Source organism: Salvelinus alpinus, chromosome 2 (assembly GCF_045679555.1).
Source record: "Salvelinus alpinus chromosome 2, SLU_Salpinus.1, whole genome shotgun sequence".
In the NCBI taxonomy this organism is placed as follows: domain Eukaryota; kingdom Metazoa; phylum Chordata; class Actinopteri; order Salmoniformes; family Salmonidae; genus Salvelinus; species Salvelinus alpinus.
The window spans coordinates 44,858,911-44,880,292 of NC_092087.1; the positions used below are offsets into that span (position 1 = coordinate 44,858,911).

General features: G+C 45.0%; 2 protein-coding genes across 2 annotated transcripts in view; one reads left to right on the forward strand and one right to left on the reverse strand.

Annotated features, from left to right (window-relative positions):
* The window catches only part of kcnb1 (potassium voltage-gated channel, Shab-related subfamily, member 1), a 70,039-nt gene extending 63,136 nt beyond the window's left edge, over positions 1–6,903 (forward strand). Inside the window, exon 4 of the mRNA XM_071381059.1 lies at positions 140–6,903. Within this exon, the coding sequence (XP_071237160.1) occupies positions 140–1,980 (1,841 nt within the window). The 3' untranslated portion in view covers positions 1,981–6,903. The remainder of the gene's footprint in view (positions 1–139) is intronic.
* On the reverse strand, positions 6,341–20,151 carry LOC139562910 (somatomedin-B and thrombospondin type-1 domain-containing protein). The gene is made up of 5 exons (XM_071381071.1): positions 19,592–20,151; positions 10,573–10,764; positions 9,742–9,820; positions 7,633–7,815; positions 6,341–7,394 (listed from the first exon to the last, which is right to left on the reverse strand). The coding sequence occupies exons 1-5, from the start codon at positions 19,836–19,838 to the stop codon at positions 7,274–7,276; spliced, it is 822 nt and encodes a 273-aa protein (XP_071237172.1). The 5' UTR covers positions 19,839–20,151; the 3' UTR covers positions 6,341–7,273.
* Between the last annotated feature and the right edge of the window lie 1,231 nt (positions 20,152–21,382).

The window sequence follows — 21,382 nt, forward strand, 5'->3', positions numbered from 1 at the left end:
CTTAATATGCATTCATGATGTGCTACTTTTAGTGTCCGTGTCCATTGTAATGTACAGTATTTATTGGTGTTGTATGTTTTGTGCAAGTAAATGTCCCCTTATAAGGATGAATAAACTACTGTCTTATCTTATCTTTAAGGTCCCCTGAACGTGATCGACCTGCTGGCCATCCTTCCTTACTACGTCACAATCTTCCTGACAGAGTCCAACAAGAGTGTTCTACAGTTCCAGAACGTCCGGAGGGTGGTTCAGATCTTCCGGATCATGCGTATCCTTAGGATTCTGAAGTTGGCGCGTCATTCCACAGGGCTGCAGTCTCTAGGATTTACCCTGAAGAGGAGTTACAATGAGCTGGGTCTACTCATCCTCTTCCTGGCCATGGGCATCATGATCTTCTCCAGCCTCGTCTTCTTCGCAGAGAAGGACGAGGATGACACGAAATTCAAAAGCATCCCAGCCTCCTTCTGGTGGGCTACCATTACTATGACCACGGTGGGTTATGGGGACATTTACCCTAAGACTCTGCTGGGTAAGATTGTGGGTGGTCTCTGTTGCATCGCAGGGGTGCTGGTGATAGCCTTGCCCATTCCCATCATCGTCAACAACTTCTCTGAGTTCTACAAGGAGCAGAAGCGCCAGGAGAAAGCTGTGAAGCGGCGGGAGGCACTGGAGAGGGCGAAACGCAATGGGAGCATCGTCTCCATGAACATGAAGGAGGCGTTCGCCCGCAGTGCCGAGCTGATGGACGTGGTGGTGGAGAAGAGCGAGAGGCCGCTAACGCAAGACAACCACCTGTCCCCCAGCCACTGGAAGTGGACACCTAAGCGAGCCACCACCGCCTCCGAGACCAGCTCGGCCCACTCCTTCAACCCTGTGGAGTCGCAGACCGGTTCCCCCAGCAAGGCCAGGGCCTCCAGTCCTCAGGGGCTCAACCCTCAGAAGCTGGAGGAGATGTATAACCAAATGGCCAAGACCCAGTCACAGCCCAACCTCAACGCCAAAGACAAGCGCTCCAGGGCTGGCAGGCAGAGGGATAGGGATGAGATGGAGCTGGGGACCATCCCTGGGGGTCCAGGGGAACCTATGCTAGGGGGTCGAGAGGTGGTGGGGGATATGAAGAGCCTGTCTAGTATTGACAGCTACATCAGCTGTGCTGCAGACTTCCAAGAGAATCCACGTGGTGTCTACGCCCATAGTCCAGCCTACGGCCTGGCCCTCCTGGCCCAGGAGACCAGCCGCTTCTCCCACATCAACCCAGTCACGGCCCTCTCTGGGCGGGTCAGCACCAATCCTGGCCTCCAGACCACCATGGAGCATGAGCCCTTGCTGGATCCACTCTCTGCTGTGAAGCCTGCAGGTTCTGGCAACACTCGTCACTTTAACAACCCTCTAAAGGGTGGTGGCCTTTCCTACAAGGTGAACTACCGGAGCAGTGGAGGGGAGTCAGTGCCAGGACCAGGCCCAGGCCCTTCCCCCAGCAGCGGTGGTCCTCTCTCAGACAGTTCCGTCCTGTCTGACCGCTCCCTGCTCAGCCCAGAGGCGTCCATCTACACCACGGCCAGCAGCAGGACACCGAACAAGTCCCCTGACAGCTCCACCCTGACCACAGCCCTGACCTCCACACCGGCCGTCTTCACTTTCCACGACTCCTCCATCAGTAAGTACATTGACGCCGACACAGACGAAGACGAGCACCTGCGGGACATGTCGGAGGCCACCAGCCCCTCGGAGCGCCTGCTGGCCGGCTCCAGTCCCCCCAAACACAGCAGGAACATCAACAGCGGCTACAACCAGAGAGGCATCAACCACCTGGCACCAAGCACCACCCAGCGGATGCTGGGGCAGAACTGCCTATTCCCTGGCCTGGATGAGGGGACGCGGGGGAGCGGGGGCCACACGGAGAACCATGTGGTTCCAGAGCTGCCCCGCAGGTCCAAAGGGGACAGAGGAAGGTCTAGTGCCATGGACAAGAGTCTCTGAGCTACAGAGATAGGGCAGAGCAGAGGACAGCACGGACAGCGTTAAGGGAGCTGGAGCAAGGAAGACTTATGTCAGGGACATCCAGAGAAACACAGACAGGGTACTGTGTGGAAGGCAGAGAAAGTGATAGAGAAAGAGAAAGTAAGAGAGTGAAGGAAAGAGACCCACTGTGCAGAATCCCTTTACAAACTGACAGAAAGGGCCAGGAAGGGAGAGAGATTCAGGGCAGCGTTTGGGCTGTGGTGTGGTGTTCAATACTATGGGAAAAGACTTGCAGGACAGATAAAGAACACTTTCCCTCTTCTCCCTCCCTTCCTGTTAGCCACAGTACACAAGCTACCACAGAACTGGGCAGAAAACTCCCACAAACCCAACTGAGCAGGGGCCCCACAGGGAGACGTGGGAGCAGGTCAAAGCAGCGCATGCTGGGAAGGGACATGGTCTGTTGGTTGGTTGAGGCTGTGGTGGTCCATTTCAGTGGCTATGGGGTAAGAGGCAGGATGAGGGGTGAGGTGGGAAACAGCAAGACAGTCATCCCCTATATTCTCCCACAGGTCTATATATATCAGCTGACCACTGTCCCATTCCGCCCCAGCCCAGCTCACACTGTAGAAAACTACACTCTTAGAAAAAAGTTTTCCAAAAGGGTTCTTTGGCTGTCCCCATAAGAGAACCATTTTTGGCTCCAGGTAAAAACCTTTTCTGTTCCAAGTAGAAACGTTTTGGGTTCCATGTAGAACCAACTGTGGAAAGGGTTCTACATGGAACCCAATATGGTTATATTTTGAAACAGAAGGGTTCTACCTGGAACCAACCTTTTAGGTTCTAGATAGCACCTTTTTTTCTAAGAGTGTAGGGAGGAGTTACGGTAGACGCCAATAAGCTACTTACTAGTGCCCCCCTAGACCCAAACCTGGCCTTAGTCATATGTGAGTATGTGTTTAAGCCTGTGTGCGCGTGTGTGTGTGTTTGAGTGAGTTGGCGTGTACGTGTTTAAAAGATATCCACACTTTTAGATTGTCTTACCTGATTTATTTTTATATAGATAAAGGAGGTTACCTATAGGAATTTGTGATTTGCTAGTCTGTTGTGTCATGACCATAACTGTTTGAGTAATTCTGTATGACATATTTCTAGACAAGTTACAGTTGCTGGAGGTTTACAATCCAGACTCATCTTAGGGAAAACCACAGTCTGTCAAAAAGAGTCTTGTTCTTCTTGGTACCGTTTCTTTATCACATAGTAAGAGTAGAGGACCACATTTTGATCTGACATTTCTGTCTGTGAATGTCTTGATTGTGTGTTGTTTTATTTTTATCGTATTGGGTTTGAGTCAGAGGGGTATGGTTGAAAGAAACCTAATCTTTTTGGTATTAAAGTCAGGAATCATAAATATCCCTGAAGATTTTTTGCATCAAACACACATTTAGGAGAGCTCTCCTCCAAGACATGCATGTACCAAACAGCCTGCCTCTTCCTCCCAGTCATACCACCAAGACACAAGGGGCTCGATTCAATCCATATCGGGGAAATTCAGCGTAACTGCGTTATTGAAATTGAAAAGCAATGTTTCCGCGTTAGCAGGAAATGCATTCATGGTAAACACTGCAAGTGTCAGCTCAATAGGAAATTACATTTACATTTCAAGTGCGCTTTCATTAACGCTTCAGCAATACAGATTAAATAGAGCCCAGAGTTCAAAAGAATCTCTTCAGCTGAAGTGCTGAGATGTGTAAAAGAAAAATTACCTGTTTATTTTTATGGTACTTTATAAAGAATGTGGTGAACGGATTTATGAACCTATATTTCCAAATCCAAGCAAACATTTATGATATATGTTCATTTTTAAAGTGAAACATTGATAATGCTGCCATAACATGCATCATCATAATTTTCCTTTCAACAACATAGAGCCAAAGAGTGGTCCATTTAGAACTGTAGTTGGAATGAGCGAGAGAAAGATCCCCCATACAGTACTCCTTAGGTTGCAGTATAAGTCTGAACAGATTATTAATTCAAAAGAGGGAAGAGTGTTACTTCTCACTTATCCAGGAAACCTAGTTACAGGTTTTGATTGAATAGCATGTCTAGTCTTTTTGAGTGCATCTGCATTCATCCACACACAGACATACAGACATATTGAAAGGACAGCCCATACACAGGTATACAATATCTACAAGATAGCTCCAGGCCTGCCCAGTTTCCATAGTAACAAGCTCCATCCTGGCAAGGCTGATGCCAGAGCTGCATAGCTCTGCTAATTGGGGTGGGAATGTCTAATTGTATCAAAATGCATGCATTCTTTACGTTTACACAGTTTGCACACTCAAACATACAGTAGTTGTTACACAGGAATGCACGTAGACAAATAAACATCCTGTAACCACCCATTCCCCCCCTGCATAGTTTTGAATAAATGTATGATAATGCATTCTGAAGAATAGACATCACAGTGCATAGATATCACTGAAGATGCTTATAAATAAAAAGACAGACCCACAACACTGTCCACATACATGTCCATGTGTTTGTCCTTGGCTCTCTTCCTCTTCCTCTTTCTGAGAAAAGTCAGCGTGAAAAGGTGAGAATGTCGCATCTCCAGAGACGCATTTTTCGCACCCATTCCTGTCTGAGCTGGATCCGAGCGAGGGGAGCTCTGTGAAAGGAATAGTAATGACTGCAGAAAGGGCAGAACCACTGAAACACTGTGTGTGTGCATGTTATTGTCATGTTTAAAGGGACTGATGCTCAGCCAAAGGCTTCCACTTTGTTAGCTAGGTTTCTATCCAATTGGCGACAGATTTTCATAAGAATATTCTAAAATCCACATAACAACAATATGCGCATTTTCCCACCAGAGATGTGTTTCCATCAAATTGACTTGTTGCGGATAAAAGCATGTGCGTGATGATTTAGGCCTAGTGAACACACAATTATTTTGCAGTTAAATTCCCATGTACCGAATAAACAAAATCTATGTTTAATGGGTTTCCATCGCATTTTCAACTCTACTGATGGCTTTGTCACAACAAATGTAGCGTTAAATAGCAAATGTGCCCACTATGGTTTTGGCATATGCGCCAATAGGCTAATTACCTACATGATGATGAGTATATTATGGACAAGAGCGAGATAATTTTTATTTGTCAAACGGCAGCCAAGCATCGATCATCATGTCAACAGAATGAGACCCTTGAAATGTATTGGAAAGAAGGAAGCTCATCACCGTGCACTTTCACAACCCTGTGAAGTTCATGATTTATTTCATCCGTAGCCTAATAAACTGCATGCTTTCCCAAGTCATAACCGGAGGACCACACAACATATCGCATGACACAATTTACTTCGATCTTGTGGTTATTATTAATATTTGAGGATAAAGTGTTTCCACCACCAATTCTTGCATAATTCATTTTACCAGCACAAAAAGATCCCACCTTGTCTGGCATATTCTGTTTTGTCGACATTTGGAAAGTTTACCGACAAATTTTCTGTTTCCATCAGGCCTGTCATGACCCTTTTTTAAATTCGACATGTACTTTAAATTTATCTGGAAACTTGGTTAATGTTAACATCCCACTGGGCACCACCTTGTTGAATCAACGTTGAACCAACGTGGAATAGACGTTGTACTGACGTCGGTGCCAGTGGGATATGATTTGAAACTGTAGCGTGGACATACAATGTCACTGTTTTAATGTTCATTATGTTCACAATGCACTTCAAATCCATCTGGTTAAATTGGCTGTCATCTGTATAGCGTTGGCTTCTTGTGCACTGTCTAATACTGAGTTGTGTTACTGTCCCATATGTCACATAACCAGGCATCATGTTATGCTCGCACTGTAAGAATACATAGTGGGAGTCGGGGACAGTTTTATCACGTAAAATATCTCTTTAAAAGAAAGATGACAATCAATTCGTCATGAATAGACACGATATACATTGTAGCATTGCTATGAGATGAGCCTGTGGCGAGTCATCGGTTGGAAAGACTAACTGGAAAACACACCATGGACACTTACAGAAAGGAAGTAGCCACCGATAGCCTTTACATATTTGTTTTGGTAGAACGATTCTGGACAATGTTCTGACAAGGTGAAATGTGTTTACTGCTATACTGTGACCACTGACCAGTGTGTTTAAAAAAAGTTCATGTAAATTTGCTGCTAGTCTTTGTATTTTTTTTTTCTTCTTAAAGGGCACTTTATACATCAGTCTCTCTCCGTCTCTGAGTGAGTCACCCAACATCCAAACGTCCTGTAGCGTACAAGAGCTTTAACTTTTACTGTAGTCCTGAACAAAAGGGTTTCTGATGTCAAAGGATTTGTAAGCGTTATGTTTTAATGAGAAAGCACAATCAAGTGACTTCTTTTATTGATCTTTTTTTGATAAGATATGAATAACATACAATTTAGGAATTAGACAAATGCCATTGAAATTGATGTTGGGATTTCAGGGTTAGGGTCCATTTGAAATGCTTGGTAAATTGGAATTCAATTCAATAATTGGATTTGGAAATTGAATAGATTTGAAAGAGATCCCAACGAGTCATTCCCAACCAGTCATTGTAACATACAGAAATTCCAGGGAACTGAAGGGGAAAAAAAGATTTGACAGACTTTCAGACTACCCCCACCTCTTCTTCTACTGTTGTTTTTGTAGGTCTCCAGGCTACTGTTTGTTTTGTAATATTTTTACCTGTTGACTTTCTAATGCTGTAAGTTGTTGCTGTATAAATGTTCTGTTGTTCGATCGATGCATGTCGTAACTTTGGAGCCGTGACTGGGTGTGAAACATGCACAACGCCAGTTTAACTGTCCTGTAAAAAGTGTCTCAATGTCCCAAGATCTTTCTATTTCTTTTAAAAAAGGCAACATTCCCCTTGGATGACTGAAAATTCAATAAAAGTCTAATTAATGACTGGGTTGAGTTTTGGTTATTGACATGTGTTACAGGCATTATTGAAGGCTTTCGCTAATACAAAGAAAAACTGCACTGACAGTTACATACACTTAGGAAATAATCTACAATAGTATTTTTTCAGAAGAAAGAGTCTGTCCAACCAGAGAACAAAATGACCCGAATCAGCCACATAAACACGATTAAATTGTTGGCAGAGGTTTCATATCAATTGTTAGGTTAGACACTGGTATGGTCGGGTCCATACGGATGCACACAGCACTGTCGATGTTGCTTTTTGATTATGCCTGATCCATGTGCTGTCCGGTCTGTCTGTATGGCCATGAAGAAGTTGTAGACTCAGGTCTGTAGACTAGCCAGTAACACAGGGTTATATGAAGAGGAAGCTGTGGACGGTGGGACAGGAGCAGGAGTCTAGTCTCCCGACACGCCTCCACACGCCACGACACCTGGGGTTACCCACCGCCTGCCACTGCAGAGACTGCCTGCCACTGAAAGAGGGGGAAGGGAGAAAGAAAGACTGTCGTTTACTAATCTAGTCTAGACTAAGACTGCCACCTAGTGGCTGAAATCTGACTCTTCAAACAAGAAAAGCAACATTGGGTTAGAATGTAAACACGATTTAAACGGAATGTCCTAATATCTTTACCACATATGTATAGCCTCAAGCTCTCTTCTCTTCTCTCCCCTCCCCTCCACTCCTTTGCTCATGGGCCCTGCATGTCTTACCTCTCCTCCTCGTCCTTATCTCCATCTCCAGAGCAGTGTGTCTGCCCGGCAGCGAGGGCTGGAGGCTGGCACTCCACACAAACTTGGTGGCCCTCCCTCAGGTACTGCATCCAGCGGGTGTGTGGCCCCACACTACGCTGGCACCCAGGGGTCAGGGAGGTCAGCTGGAACTGCACACAGTACCTGGATAAGTATACACATTACAGACACGCATACAGACATACAGTGGCAAGAAAACGTATGTGAACCCTTTGGAATTACCTGGATTTCTACATAAATTGGTCATCAAATTTGATCTGATCTTCATCTTCATACAACAATAGACAAGAACATGGTGTGCTTAAACTAATAACATACAAATTATTGTATTTTGCTTGTCTATATTGAATACATAATTTAAACATTCAGTGTAGGTTGGAAAAAGTATGCGAACCCCAAGGCTAATGACTTCTCCAAAAGCTAATTGGAGTCAGGGGTCAGCTAACCTGGAGTCCAATCAATGAGACGAGATTGGAGATGTTGGTTAGAGCTGCCTTGCCCTATAAAAAAAACTCACAAAATGTGAGTTTGCTATTCACAAGAAGCATTGCCTGAACAAAAGAGATCTCAGAAGACCTAAGATTAAGAATTGTTGACTTGCATAAAGCTGGAAAGGGTTAAAAAAGTATCTCTAAAAGCCTTGATGTTCATTAGTCCACGGTAAGACAAATGGTCTATAAATGGAAAGTTCAGCACTGTTGCTACTCTCCCTAGGAGTGGCCGTCCAACAAAGATGACTGCAAGAGCACAGCGCAGAATGCTCAATAAGGTTAAGAAGAATCCTAGAGTGTCAGCTAAAGACTTACAGAAATCTCTGGAACATGCTAATATCTCTGTTGACGAGTCTACGATACGTAAAACACTAAACAATAATGGTGTTCAGGGGAAGACACCACGGAAGAAGCCACTGCTGTCCAAAAAATACATTGCTGCCCGTCTGAAGTTTGCAAAAGTGCACCTGGATGTTCCACAGCGCTACTGGCAAAATATTCTGTGGACAGATGGAACTACAGTTGAGTTGTTTGGAAGGAACACACAACACCCCGTGTGGCCAAAACAATGGCACAGCACACCAACATCAAAACCTCATCCCAACTGTAAAGTATGTTGGAGGGAGCATCATGGTTTGGGGCTGCTTTGCTGCCTCAGGTCCTGGACAGCTTTCTATCATCGACGGAAATATGAATTCCCAAGTTTATCAAGACATTTTGCAGGAGAATGTTAGGCTATCTGTCCGCTAATTGAAGCTCAACGGAAGTTGGGTGATGCAACAGGACAACGACCCAAAACACAGAAGTAAATCAACAACAGAATGGCTTCAACAGAAGAAAATACGCCTTAAGGAGTGGCCCAGTCAGAGTCCTGACCTCAACCCGATTGAGATGCTGTGGCATGACCTCAAGAGAGCAGTTCACACCAGACATGCCAATAATATTGCTAAACTTAAACAGTTTTGTAAAGAGGAATGGTCCAAAATTCCTCCTGACCGTTGTACAGGTCTGATCCGCAGCTACAGAAAACGTTTGGTTGCTGCCAAAGGAGGATCAACCAGTTATTAAATCCAAGGGTTCACATACTTTTCCCACCCTGCACTGTGAATGTTTACACAGTGTGTTCAATAAAGACATGAAAACATATAATTGTTTGTGTTTTATTAGTTTAAGCAAACTGTCTATTGCTGTTTGTTGTCTATTGTTTGTTGACTATTGTTGTGACCTAGATGAAGATCATATCAAATTTTGACCAATTTATGCAAAAATCCAGGTTTTTCCAAAGGGTTCACATACTTTTTCTTGCCACTGTACACCCACACACAAAGTACAGTGGAGGCTGCTGAGGGGAGGACAGCTCATAATAATGGCTGGAACGGAGCAAATGGAATGGCATCAAACCATGCGTTTGCTGTATTTGATACCATTCCACTCCAGTCATTACCATGAGCCCGTTCTCCCCAATTTAAGGTGCCACCAACCTCCTGTGCAGTACACACACATTCATATACACACAGGGGTCAGAAAATATGACAGGAATACTATGGAAGGAGACAAACACATAGACCGGATCTCTCACCCTTCGGCATCATCGTTATCAGGGATGTCCCTCTTCTTCCTGGCATTGCCATAGCCACCGGTAGTGATGAGAGCCGGGACTGCAAAGACAATATCCATAAGAACAAAACCACGACAACAATAGCACAGGTTTAGCTCCCACACACACATTTTTTTATTTAACCAGGTAGGCCCATTGAGGTCAGAAGACCTATTTTGCAAGGGAGACCTGGGAATGTGACCTTTACTTGAAGACAGAGGGATATCCGACAGAGACAAGAGGCCATTAAACACATATGGGTTAAGGTCCTTACCAGAGCATTTAGATATATAGCCTAAGGCAATATACACTGAGTGTACAAAACGTTAAGAACACCTCTTTCCATGACAGACTGACCAGGTGAAAGCTATGAGCCCTTACTGATGTCACCTGTTAAATCAGTGTAGATGAAGGGGATGAGACAAGTTAAAGAAGGATTTTTAAGCCTTGAGATAATTGAGACATGGATTGTGTATGTGTGCCATTCAGAGGGTGAACGGGCAAGACAAAAGATTTCAGTGCCTTTGAACGGAGTATGGTAATTGATGACCGGTGCACCAGTTTGTGTGTCAAGAACTGCAACGCTGCTGGGTTAAGCTCAACTGTTTCCCGTGTGTATTAAGAATGGTCCACCACCCAAAGGACATCCGGGAAACTTGACACAACTGTGTGAAGCATCCCTGTGGAATGCTTGACACCTTGTAGTCCATGCCCAACGAATTGAGGCTATTCTATGGGCTAAGGGGTTGCAACTCAATACAAGGAAGGTGTTCTAAATGTTTGGTACACTCAGTATATGGCTGTGGTGCTTACCTAGTGATTTACCGCACTGTCGGTGGTGTTCCCTGTACTCTGCACAGCCGGCGTGCTCCTCCACGTGTGGACAGGGTTTCCCCCCATTTCGGGGCTCCTGCAGGACTTCCCTGCTCCTTATCCGAACTGTGGCCCTGCAGGGCTCACCACAGCCAGACCACGCAGTCCACTCACTCAGCACACAGGACACCGCTAGGAGGGAGGGGGAGGACAGGCAAGGCCAGCTCCAGGCATAAGCAACATACATTCTTTTTTTGGAACTCTCAACTTACTGTTGAGTTAGAATAGTAGAATACACAAGGTGTAGTTTTGAAATTTGGTTGTGCATCATCACTTTTGCTTTTGTTATGTCAGTCAATGAAAGTCACTCAATTATCATTCACACAAAAAATGTAGATTGGTAAGTTAGTCTAGTCAGCGTGCCCAGGGGTCAGCTGCAGGTAGCCTAGTGGTTAAGAGCATTGGGCCAGTAACCGAAAAGGTCACTGGTTTGAAACCCCGTGCTGCCTAGGTGAAAAATCTGACGTGCCCTTGAGCAAGGTACTTAACCCTAATTGCTTCTGTAAGTCACTCTGGCTATTAGCTTCTGTTAAATGACTAAAATGTAATGGCTCTGACCTCTAGGGGGCCCCCATTGATTTTGTTAGTCAATCTCACTCAGATATAATTTTAACATGGCATAAGTCGTGACAAAACGTGTAGAATTTTCTACTAACTCTCACATAGGGACCCCAAAAGGCTAGAGCGGGCCCTGAGGACAGGACAGCATGAGAACATGGCAGGGGTAAATGAAAGCAAGTACAAGCACAACTCTATGGTAGAGTGCCCTCTACTGTATGCATTTGCCACTGAAAAAGCATTTTGCATTTTTAGACAGCTAAATAAAAAGTAAATTGGTATAGAATTATAAGCAAGGTATATACTCTATGAATTAAAAACAAATCATACGGCTCACATGACAATTAATCATCACACTTTCAGGAGAATCTCAATTACTTTTACACCAAACTGGGGCAAAATGACCATATCCAGTGTTGTCAAACACAGGTCTTATGCTAGTGTGTTGTAGAAATTGACACACTTTGGGTAACATATTATACACTACATGACCGAAGGTTTCTGGACACCTGCTCGTCGAACATCTCATCACAAAATCATGGGCATTAATATGGAGTTGGTCCCCCCCCTTTTCTGCTATAACAGCCTTCAATCTTCTGGAAAGGCTTTCCACCAGATGTTGGAACATTGCTGAGGGGACTTGCTTCCATTCAACCATGAGCATTAGTGAGATCGGGCTCTGATGTAGGGCGATAAGGCCTGGCTTGCAGTCGGCTTTCCAATTCATTCCAAAATGTCTCTATGGACCTCACTTTATGCACGGGTCACTGCCATACAGAAACAGGAAAGTGCCTTCCCCCAGAGCCGGGCGGGCCTATACGCTCAGTACGCAAGTTGCGTAGGGCCCCGCAAATTACGCAAGGGCCCCGCCTCCCCCTCGTGTCAAAGCGGGTGTCAATGTTTACACTCGATGAGAGGATGAAGCGGAACTATCCTTCTGGTCACGAAAAGAGAAGGAAAAAAAACACCACGAGAGTGAATTGTGGGAACAGCGATCATGTAAACTTGTTTCCTCTCCAAGTTTGATGTCAGAGCAAATAACAGTAACGTTAAGTTGATGTGCCAGTGCATCTCGCTCTAGTCTATCTGTCTTGCTAACCTTGCTGAGCAGTGCATCTCTTGGTCTGTCTGTGTCTTGCTTGCCTGCCACTTCCGGGGCTGTGTCCTGTGACTTTGTGCCTGACAAAAGTGAGAGTGAAATACTAACTATTTAATACGTTTGATAAACGCCAACGGGCAACAATAAACAGCAGCTCGGAAAAGATAACCGCGTCGGGCGTGAACATGTGTTCATATGCGCGTGCACGAAATGAAACTCGCGCTTTCCAGCAGCAACCTCTGTCTGGACCAGTCCAGACAATATATGGGCGATGGCACTCCTCATAGGCGCACATCATTTTAAAACAAGACAATGATTATCTAGTCTCTCAGTCAAGGTTTAGTTACAACTTTGGACTAATGCAAGATGGAAAGCAATGGATTGACATTGACTATAGATTTATATATTAGATTTATATATTGAATTTAAAATGTTGATTAGCTGGGCATACTGGGCAATATGGATGCACATCTCTAAGTAAACAATAACCATCAAGTATTCAGGCAAGCCATAGTATAAATAGTATTTTATATTTTAAAATGTATAAAATCAAATCTGGGGGAGCCAGTTTGAATGGGCCTGATGCAGCTGATAAAATGTATAATAGTATTGTTATCTATAATCTACAGGTGCTTAAGTTTGTTAGTAGAGGAGATGTTGGATCATCAGCCAGTACAAACACAGACTCAGTTGATCCACATCCAGCCAGTACTAACACAGACCCAGTACAGCTGGCTTCAGCCAGTACTAACACAGACCCAGTACAGCTGGCTTCAGCCAGTACTAACACAGACCCAGTACAGCTGGCTTCAGCCAGTACTAACACAGACCCAGTACAGCTGGCTTCAGCCAGTACTAACACAGACCCAGTACAGCTGGCTTCAGCAAGTACTAACACAGACCCAGTACAGCTGGCTTCAGCTAGTACTAACACAGACCCAGTACAGCTGGCTTCAGCAAGTACTAACACAGACCCAGTACAGCTGGCTTCAGCCAGTACTAACACAGACCCAGTACAGCTGGCTTCAGCAAGTACCAACACAGACCCAGTACAGCTGGCTTCAGCAAGTACCAACACAGACCCAGTACAGCTGGCTTCAGCAAGTACCAACACAGACCCAGTACAGCTGGCTTCAGCAAGTACCAACACAGACCCAGTACAGCTGGCTTCAGCAAGTACCAACACAGACCCAGTACAGCTGGCTTCAGCAAGTACCAACACAGACCCAGTACAGCTGGCTTCAGCAAGTACTAACACAGACCCAGTACAGCTGGCTTCAGCAAGTACTAACACAGACCCAGTACAGCTGGCTTCAGCAAGTACTAACACAGACCCAGTACAGCTGGCTTCAGCAAGTACCAACACAGACCCAGTACAGCTGGCTTCAGCAAGTACCAACACAGACCCAGTACAGCTGGCTTCAGCAAGTACCAACACAGACCCAGTACAGCTGGCTTCAGCCAGTACCAACACAGACCCAGTACAGCTGGCTTCAGCCAGTACCAACACAGACCCAGTACAGCTGGCTTCAGCAAGTACCAACACAGACCCAGTACAGCTGGCTTCAGCAAGTACCAACACAGACCCAGTACAGCTGGCTTCAGCAAGTACCAACACAGACCCAGTACAGCTGGCTTCAGCAAGTACCAACACAGACCCAGTACAGCTGGCTTCAGCCAGTACCAACACAGACCCAGTACAGCTGGCTTCAGCAAGTACCAACACAGACCCAGTACAGCTGGCTTCAGCAAGTACCAACACAGACCCAGTACAGCTGGCTTCAGCCAGTACCAACACAGACCCAGTACAGCTGGCTTCAGCCAGTACTAACACAGACCCAGTACAGCTGGCTTCAGCCAGTACTAACACAGACCCAGTACAGCTGGCTTCAGAAAGTACTAACACAGACCCAGTACAGCTGGCTTCAGAAAGTACTAACACAGACCCAGTACAGCTGGCTTCAGCCAGTACTAACACAGACCCAGTACAGCTGGCTTCAGCCAGTACTAACACAGACCCAATACAGCTGGCTTCAGCAAGTACTAACACAGACCCAGTACTGGCAGTTTCAGCAAGTACTAACACAGACCCAGTACAGCTGGCTTCAGCAAGTACTAACACAGACCCAGTACAGCTGGCTTCAGCAAGTACCAACACAGACCCAGTACAGCTGGCTTCAGCAAGTACCAACACAGACCGAGTACAGCTGGCTTCAGCAAGTACTAACACAGACCCAGTACAGCCGTCTTCAGCAAGTACTAACACAGACCCAGTACAGCTGGCTTCAGCCAGTACAAGGACAGACTCAGTTGATCCACATCCAGCCTCAGCAAATACTAACACAGACCCAGTACTGGCAGTTTCAGCAAGTACTAACACAGACCCAGTACAGCTGGCTTCAGAAAGTACTAACACAGACCCAGTACTGGCAGTTTCAGCAAGTACTAACACAGACCCAGTACAGCTGGCTTCAGCAAGTACTAACACAGACCCAGTACAGCTGGCTTCAGCAAGTACCAACACAGACCCAGTACAGCTGGCTTCAGCAAGTACCAACACAGACCCAGTACAGCTGGCTTCAGCAAGTACCAACACAGACCCAGTACAGCTGGCTTCAGCAAGAACCAACACAGACCCAGTACAGCTGGCTTCAGCAAGTACCAACACAGACCGAGTACAGCTGGCTTCAGCGAGTACTAACACAGACCCAGTACAGCCGTCTTCAGCAAGTACTAACACAGACCCAGTACAGCTGGCTTCAGCCAGTACAAGGACAGACTCAGTTGATCCACATCCAGCCTCAGCAAATACTAACACAGACCCAGTACTGGCAGTCTCAGCAAGTACTAACACAGACCCAGTACAGCTGGCTTCAGCCAGTACTAACACAGACCCAGTACAGCTGGCCTCAGCAAATACTAACACAGACCCAGTACAGCTGGCTTCAGCCAGTACTAACACAGACCCAGTACAGCTGGCCTAGGCAAATACTAACACAGACCCAGTACTGGCAGCTTCAGCCAGTACTAACACAGACACAGTACAGCTGGCTTCAGCCAGTACTAACACAGACCCAGTACAGCTGGCTTCAGCCAGTACTAACACAGACCCAGTACAGCTGGCTTCAGCCAGTACTAACACAGACCCAGTACAGCTGGCTTCAGCCAGTACTAACACAGACCCAGTACAGCTGGCTTCAGCAAGTACTAACACAGACCCAGTACAGCTGGCTTCAACAAGTACTAACACAGACCCAGTACAGCCATCTTCAGCAAGTACTAACACAGACCCAGTACAGCCATCTTCAGCAAGTACTAACACTGACCCAGTACAGCCATCTTCAGCAAGTACTAGCACAGACCCAGGGGAAGTACAGGCAGCCTCAGCCAGTACCAGCACAACCAGAGGTGTACAGCCAGCATCAGATACAAGCAGCTCAGACCCTAATAGAACAGTTGCTGCTCCACCAAATGACCCAGCAGATTGGCCCCCAGGCTTAACAGATTTGATGAGGACTGAGTTAGTGCGCAGAGGTCCATTCAAACCAGGACTGGATTTTTCAAACCTTAAAGACAAGTCAAGAGGAGGTTTCCATTCAGGCTTATTACAGAGACGGCTGTCAAATGGGGAAAAGATTACCAGGAGCTGGCTTTCATACTCAATCAAAAACAACGCTGTGTATTGTTTTTGCTGTAAGCTCTGTCGTGGCAGAATCAGATTTAGCTAAGTAACATAGATAAGATGTTATTTTCATCATATGCTTGTGAGATACTTGTCATTAGAATGGGGCCCTCTGGACTATAGGATTGACAGTGCATTTTCCCTTCTGAGCTAGGGATAAGTAACTTGGGGCCAGAGAGGGGAGAGGTCAGGCTTGTCTTCATAAGTCAATGTATCTGTAACTATTCTTAAATCATGTGACGGGATGGCGTTATTAAATGGGGAACCAGTTAGTTATCTCATACAATGTCTGTACGCCAGTCACTCCCTACTTTTCTCATATGGGGAAGGAGTTTGGCAGTGTTTGGAACCATTTTATTTCCCCTCTGAGGTTGCCCTTATCTTGATCTAGTATATGACCTAAGAGGCTCACTGTCTTTTCTGAGCTTATCCAGGAGGGGGAGTATCTCAAATGACAATTGATATATGCCATTGGATGAGGTAATGGTTGGTAGACAGTGAAGTACCAAGCATGAGATTGAAACCTTGTCTTGGGAGATCAAACTGAACGATGATTTATAGCTGATGCTGTCTAGAGATAGGATACTCCTCTTTCAGGTAAAGGATTCTTTGTAAGTTGAGAGGGGTGTATCTTGGCTATAAATTAAACTAAGAATTGTTTTGTAAGGACTCTCAGAGAATTAATTTATAGACACTGAATTGATCTGAGAGTCAAAAAAGGGCTTTGGTGAAGCTTGTATATATATTAAAGATGGAATATATAATTTAACTGTGACTTGTGTGTGGTTGGCTCTCTCTCTTTATTGAGTAATACAGGAAATTACCACGACAGCTCTTTTCTACAAACGACTACAAAATAATAAAGGAAGGCGTGAATGACTGATCAAATATCAACGCCATTCTGAAACACCATGAGGGTAGTCCTGAACACACAAACAATATGTTTAAGTGGAGAGAACTTGATCTGCGCCTAAGTCGGGGACAGACTCTTGACCAGATACAAATGACAATTTTGGAGGCTGAAAGAATCAGATGTCCTTACACGTTTAATAAGTATCACCCAGAAACCTGGGATTCAGACGACAAACTCTTCCAACCAGATAATGGAAACTTCCTAAAAGGAGGTTGAATTACTGGCAAAATTTGACCCTGTTATGGAAAATCATCTCAGCAAATTTAAAGATGGAGACACACATGCTCATTACCTTGAGAAGCGCACATAGAATGAGCTGACACAGATTGTGAGCGACAAGATTCTGGAAGAAACAGTAACTCAAGTAAGAGACTCAAAGTACGTCTCCTTTATCTTGGACTGTACACCTGACAGTCACCAGGAGCAAATGTCAGTTATTCTGAGAAGTGTGGCTTTAAAGGGAAAGCCAGAGATCAAGGAGCACTTCCTCGGCTTGGTGAATGTTGAGTTTAACACAGGCTTGAATCTGTCCACTGTCATCTTAGATAAGCCGAACGAGCTGAAGATCCCATTTGAAGATTGCAGAGGGCAGAGGGCAAGCTCATGATAATGGGGCCAACATGAAGGGCAAGGAGTACAAGCCAGACTGCTAAAAAAAAAATCCCAGAGCCGTGTTCGTCCCATGTGGAGCACATACTCTAAACCTTGTCATTGCAGATGCTGCCAAATCTTCAAAAGATGCAGTTTTTTTGGGGGGGGGGGGGCATGTGCAAACTCTCTTCACCTTTTCAGCTGGCACACAAAGATGGAGTGTTTTGAAGAAACACGTGAACATAACTGTGAAGTCATGGAGTGACACGAGATGGGAGAGTAGGCTCCAAAGTGTTCATACAATCAGGTATCAGGCTTCAGAGGCATTACTGGAAGCCAGACAGTGGAGGCACAAGCACTTGCAGAGGAAGTTGGGTCCTACCGCTTCTTGATTTGCTGTGTCGTATGGTGAGATACTGACAATGACAAACAAGGTGAACAAGCTCCTCCAATCCGCCTCAATGCAGTTGGATATCGCAGTGAATTTAATCTCAAATGCAAAGGCCTCCCTCACTACATACTGGCAAACTGTATTCTGAGGCCCAGAAAACAGCCAAACGCATTTGTGAAGAAATTCATGTGGAGGCTGTTCTGAAAGAGAAGAGACTGAGAAACAGCAAGAGGCATTTCAGCTATGAGGCTTCTGATGAACCAGTGACTGAGGCACTGAAAAACCTTGAAGTCAACTACTTCAACATTGTGGTCGACTCTGCTGTGACATCCATGGATGAGAGATTTGAAACACTCAACCAGGTGAAAACCAAATATGGAGTGCTGCTGGCCTTCAGCACTACCTCAGATGTCCATTGAATCTTTAAAGGCTCACTGCATGGAAGTTGAAAACACTAACCTTCAGAGATGACTGTGACATCAGTGGAATGGATCTGGCACACGAGATTCAGAATGTACCTCATCTGCCATCAGATAAGATGACTGCCTTTGAGCTGCTTTCCTTTCTCTGTGAGAAAAAACCTGGAGGAACTCTATCCTAACCTTTGGATAACCCTAAGAATTGCAGTCACCCTACCAGTAACAGTAGCATCGTCAGAGAGGAGCTTTTCAAAATGAAAGCTCCTCAAAGCTACCTGAGGTCTTCCATGTCACAGGAATGTTTGAGTGGTCTGGCCATCATGAGCATAAATCATGACGTGGGGAAACATGTCCTATGATGACATCATTGATGATTTTGCCTCAAGGTGCAGAAGAGGAATATTTTGATGGTAAGATTTTAATTCAAACATTCAAATGTTTACACACTTAGTAACATTTAAGATTGTATGGCAGAAGTGCATTTGTGTAAATGACTGGTGCCCATGCTGAAAATGCCCAGGCTGTAGAGGGAACCAAAGTTAAATCACACAGCTGTATAGGTTTTATTTTACTATTTTGAGACATATCGCTGCAGCCATAGCCTATAGGGTTATGTTTACATTGTATAGACAAAGCTAATTGTATAATATTGTGGGGACTGGACTAATTACCAGGCAGCAGAGCCAAAGCTCAGTAATATATTTGATTATTTTCTACATTTTATATTTTCTACAATTTCTTATTTATGTTAATATTCACTTATCTTAAGATTCTATAGAAAATATTATATTCAATAAATATTGCTTGTTTTTACACCTCCTTCTGTTCTGTATAGGTCTACTTATTCTTAGACCGACAGATGGAGCAAACTGTTTTAAAGGAGGGAGCACTGGTAGTGGGAGCACTGGTGTGACTGTGAGACAATGGTTTACATGGCTCACGGGTCAGGTAAGAGGGCCCCCTTAACAGAATTTTGCTTAGGGCCCCGGGAGATCAGGACCGGCTCTGCCTTCCCCAAACTGTTGCCACAAAGTTGGAAGCACTGATTCATCTAGAATGTCATTGTATGCTGTAGGATTAATATTTCCCTTCACTGGAACTAAGGGGCCTAGACGGAACCAAGAAAAATAGCCCCAGACCATTATTCCTCCTTCACCAAACTTGACAGTTGGCACTATGCATTGGGGCAGGTAGTGTTCTCCTGGCATCCGCCAAATCCAGATTCGTCTTTCGGACTGCCAGATGGTGAAGCATGATTCATTTGATGGGTGTCCACATACTTTTGTATAGTGTATGGGAAACTTACCTGGGCAGGCGAATTCATAATCATGACAGCAGTCCAGAGTAGAGGTACAAGCCTGGTCGCAATAGCAGGTGCCATACGAACGGTCAGCTCTCCATCCCTTACTGACGCACGACCGGTCGTGCCCAGTGCAGCAAAAACCCGTGTCCTGACACCCTGCCTCGTTCGGGACGACCAGCAAAACTAGCAGCACGACACAGGAGTAGAGCCAGCGGCCGGTAACAGTATAACTGAACTGATGCATGACCATTGGCCTAGACTAGTATTTCTGTGGGACTTAGCGCCGCGGCTGACACCTGTAAAATCACAGAGCTGTGTTCACACGCCGAAGTTGATACTAGGGGACTTTCGATGTCGTTTATCTAAGTATTTCGATTTTTTTTGAAAAGATAGGCTATCATTCTGAAAAGTTTTTGACACAGAGTTTGTTCAGCAACTATCCCCATAATGGGATTCCAAGTGCTATCGGGCAATATACTGCAATGGCTTTTGTCAAGCGCATATCTCTCTCTTTCGCTCTCTTAAAGGGACAGTTCGTTTCTCTGACCACAGCGCTCCCTACAAGGAAGCTCATTTGCCTCAAAACTAAATTAAAGAAAATAGTACAGCTGTGAAGCATAGGCTTCTTGTTCAAATTTTTCATAATTTGCATATATCCTATTCTGCGGGGCTCTTAATTTAAAATAACATGGTCATTAAGCAGGCTACTGTTTACTATATGGTGATTTTATAATTGCATGATATGTGGATGTGCGTTTAACAATGTTAATGAATGATCACGGTAGGGATGTATGTGCATGCCTGTGAGAATATTTACTTCAACCCATAAGGTTTTATTATGATAAGTAGCCTACAGTGACAGTATGTGGCCTCATGTCCATTTTCCCTGGATTAATTAGTGGGAGGCATGAGTAACTTGTTTGCTTTGCACAGCCCATTCTTTCTACCCCTGTTAGCTTAAGCTGCCAGCTTTCCTGGCCTCTTGTGCCTCAACATGTGAAAATAATGGATTGATCAAATTCCTAAGGCCAGGACCATTCATGCAGAACAATAACAACACTGTGGACAGTGCAGCAGCATGGGTCTTCCGCTCAAATACATATTTCCCAGCTACTCAGTACTGAGTGTGTGCTTGAGGACGTGTGGGCGTGGCGGGGCAGTTTCCCAGGCATTGACCTGAATGCAGGCACAGACACACACACAGACACACAAACACACACAGACACAAACACACAAAAACACACACACACACACACATATACACACACACACACACACAGAGAGAGAGAGCTAGAGTGCGGCCCCATAGAGGGGCCCTGTCCTGGTGTAGTCTGGGAGTTCTATAGAACCTCTGCATTTACCGCTCTAATAAACACAGATCAGCTCTAACTGTCATAGACAATCCAAAGGCACAATTCATAGTCCAATCAAATGTTACTTGGGTAGTTCCCCCATTTCAGATAAGCATGGCACATAGTAAACTCATCCAATGGTCCGTTTCTACATGGCACCTGTTAAAGGACTTGTATTCTGGATACTTGCACATGTTAAATAAACCACAAGTAAGCCAAGTAAGTTATTTGGATTAACATTTGGATCATGTTTACAATCTGAAAGCGGCTTAGAGTATGTTTTTCTTGTACAGCAGTGAACAAAATGCTGTAACAGATACCTGATGCAGTAAAGGACACTAAATAGGGCCTATTGACTTCTCTCTGAGTGGCAGAAATATGCGTAGCTGCAATTACTCCACCTCCATCGCTCTCAAACTACTTCTGTTCTTGTCTCCACGTT

Bases quoted from the DNA above. Each gene is read 5' to 3' on its own strand.
- LOC139562910 (XM_071381071.1), bottom strand. From the start codon at position 19,838: ATGGTCATGCATCAGTTCAGTTATACTGTTACCGGCCGCTGGCTCTAC. The intron at 10,765-19,591 runs GTAAGTTTCCCA...CCTCCCTCCTAG, and splicing joins TTATGAATTCGCCTGCCCAG to CGGTGTCCTGTGTGCTGAGT. The intron at 9,821-10,572 runs GTAAGCACCACA...TTGTCTTTGCAG, and splicing joins ACAGTGCGGTAAATCACTAG to TCCCGGCTCTCATCACTACC.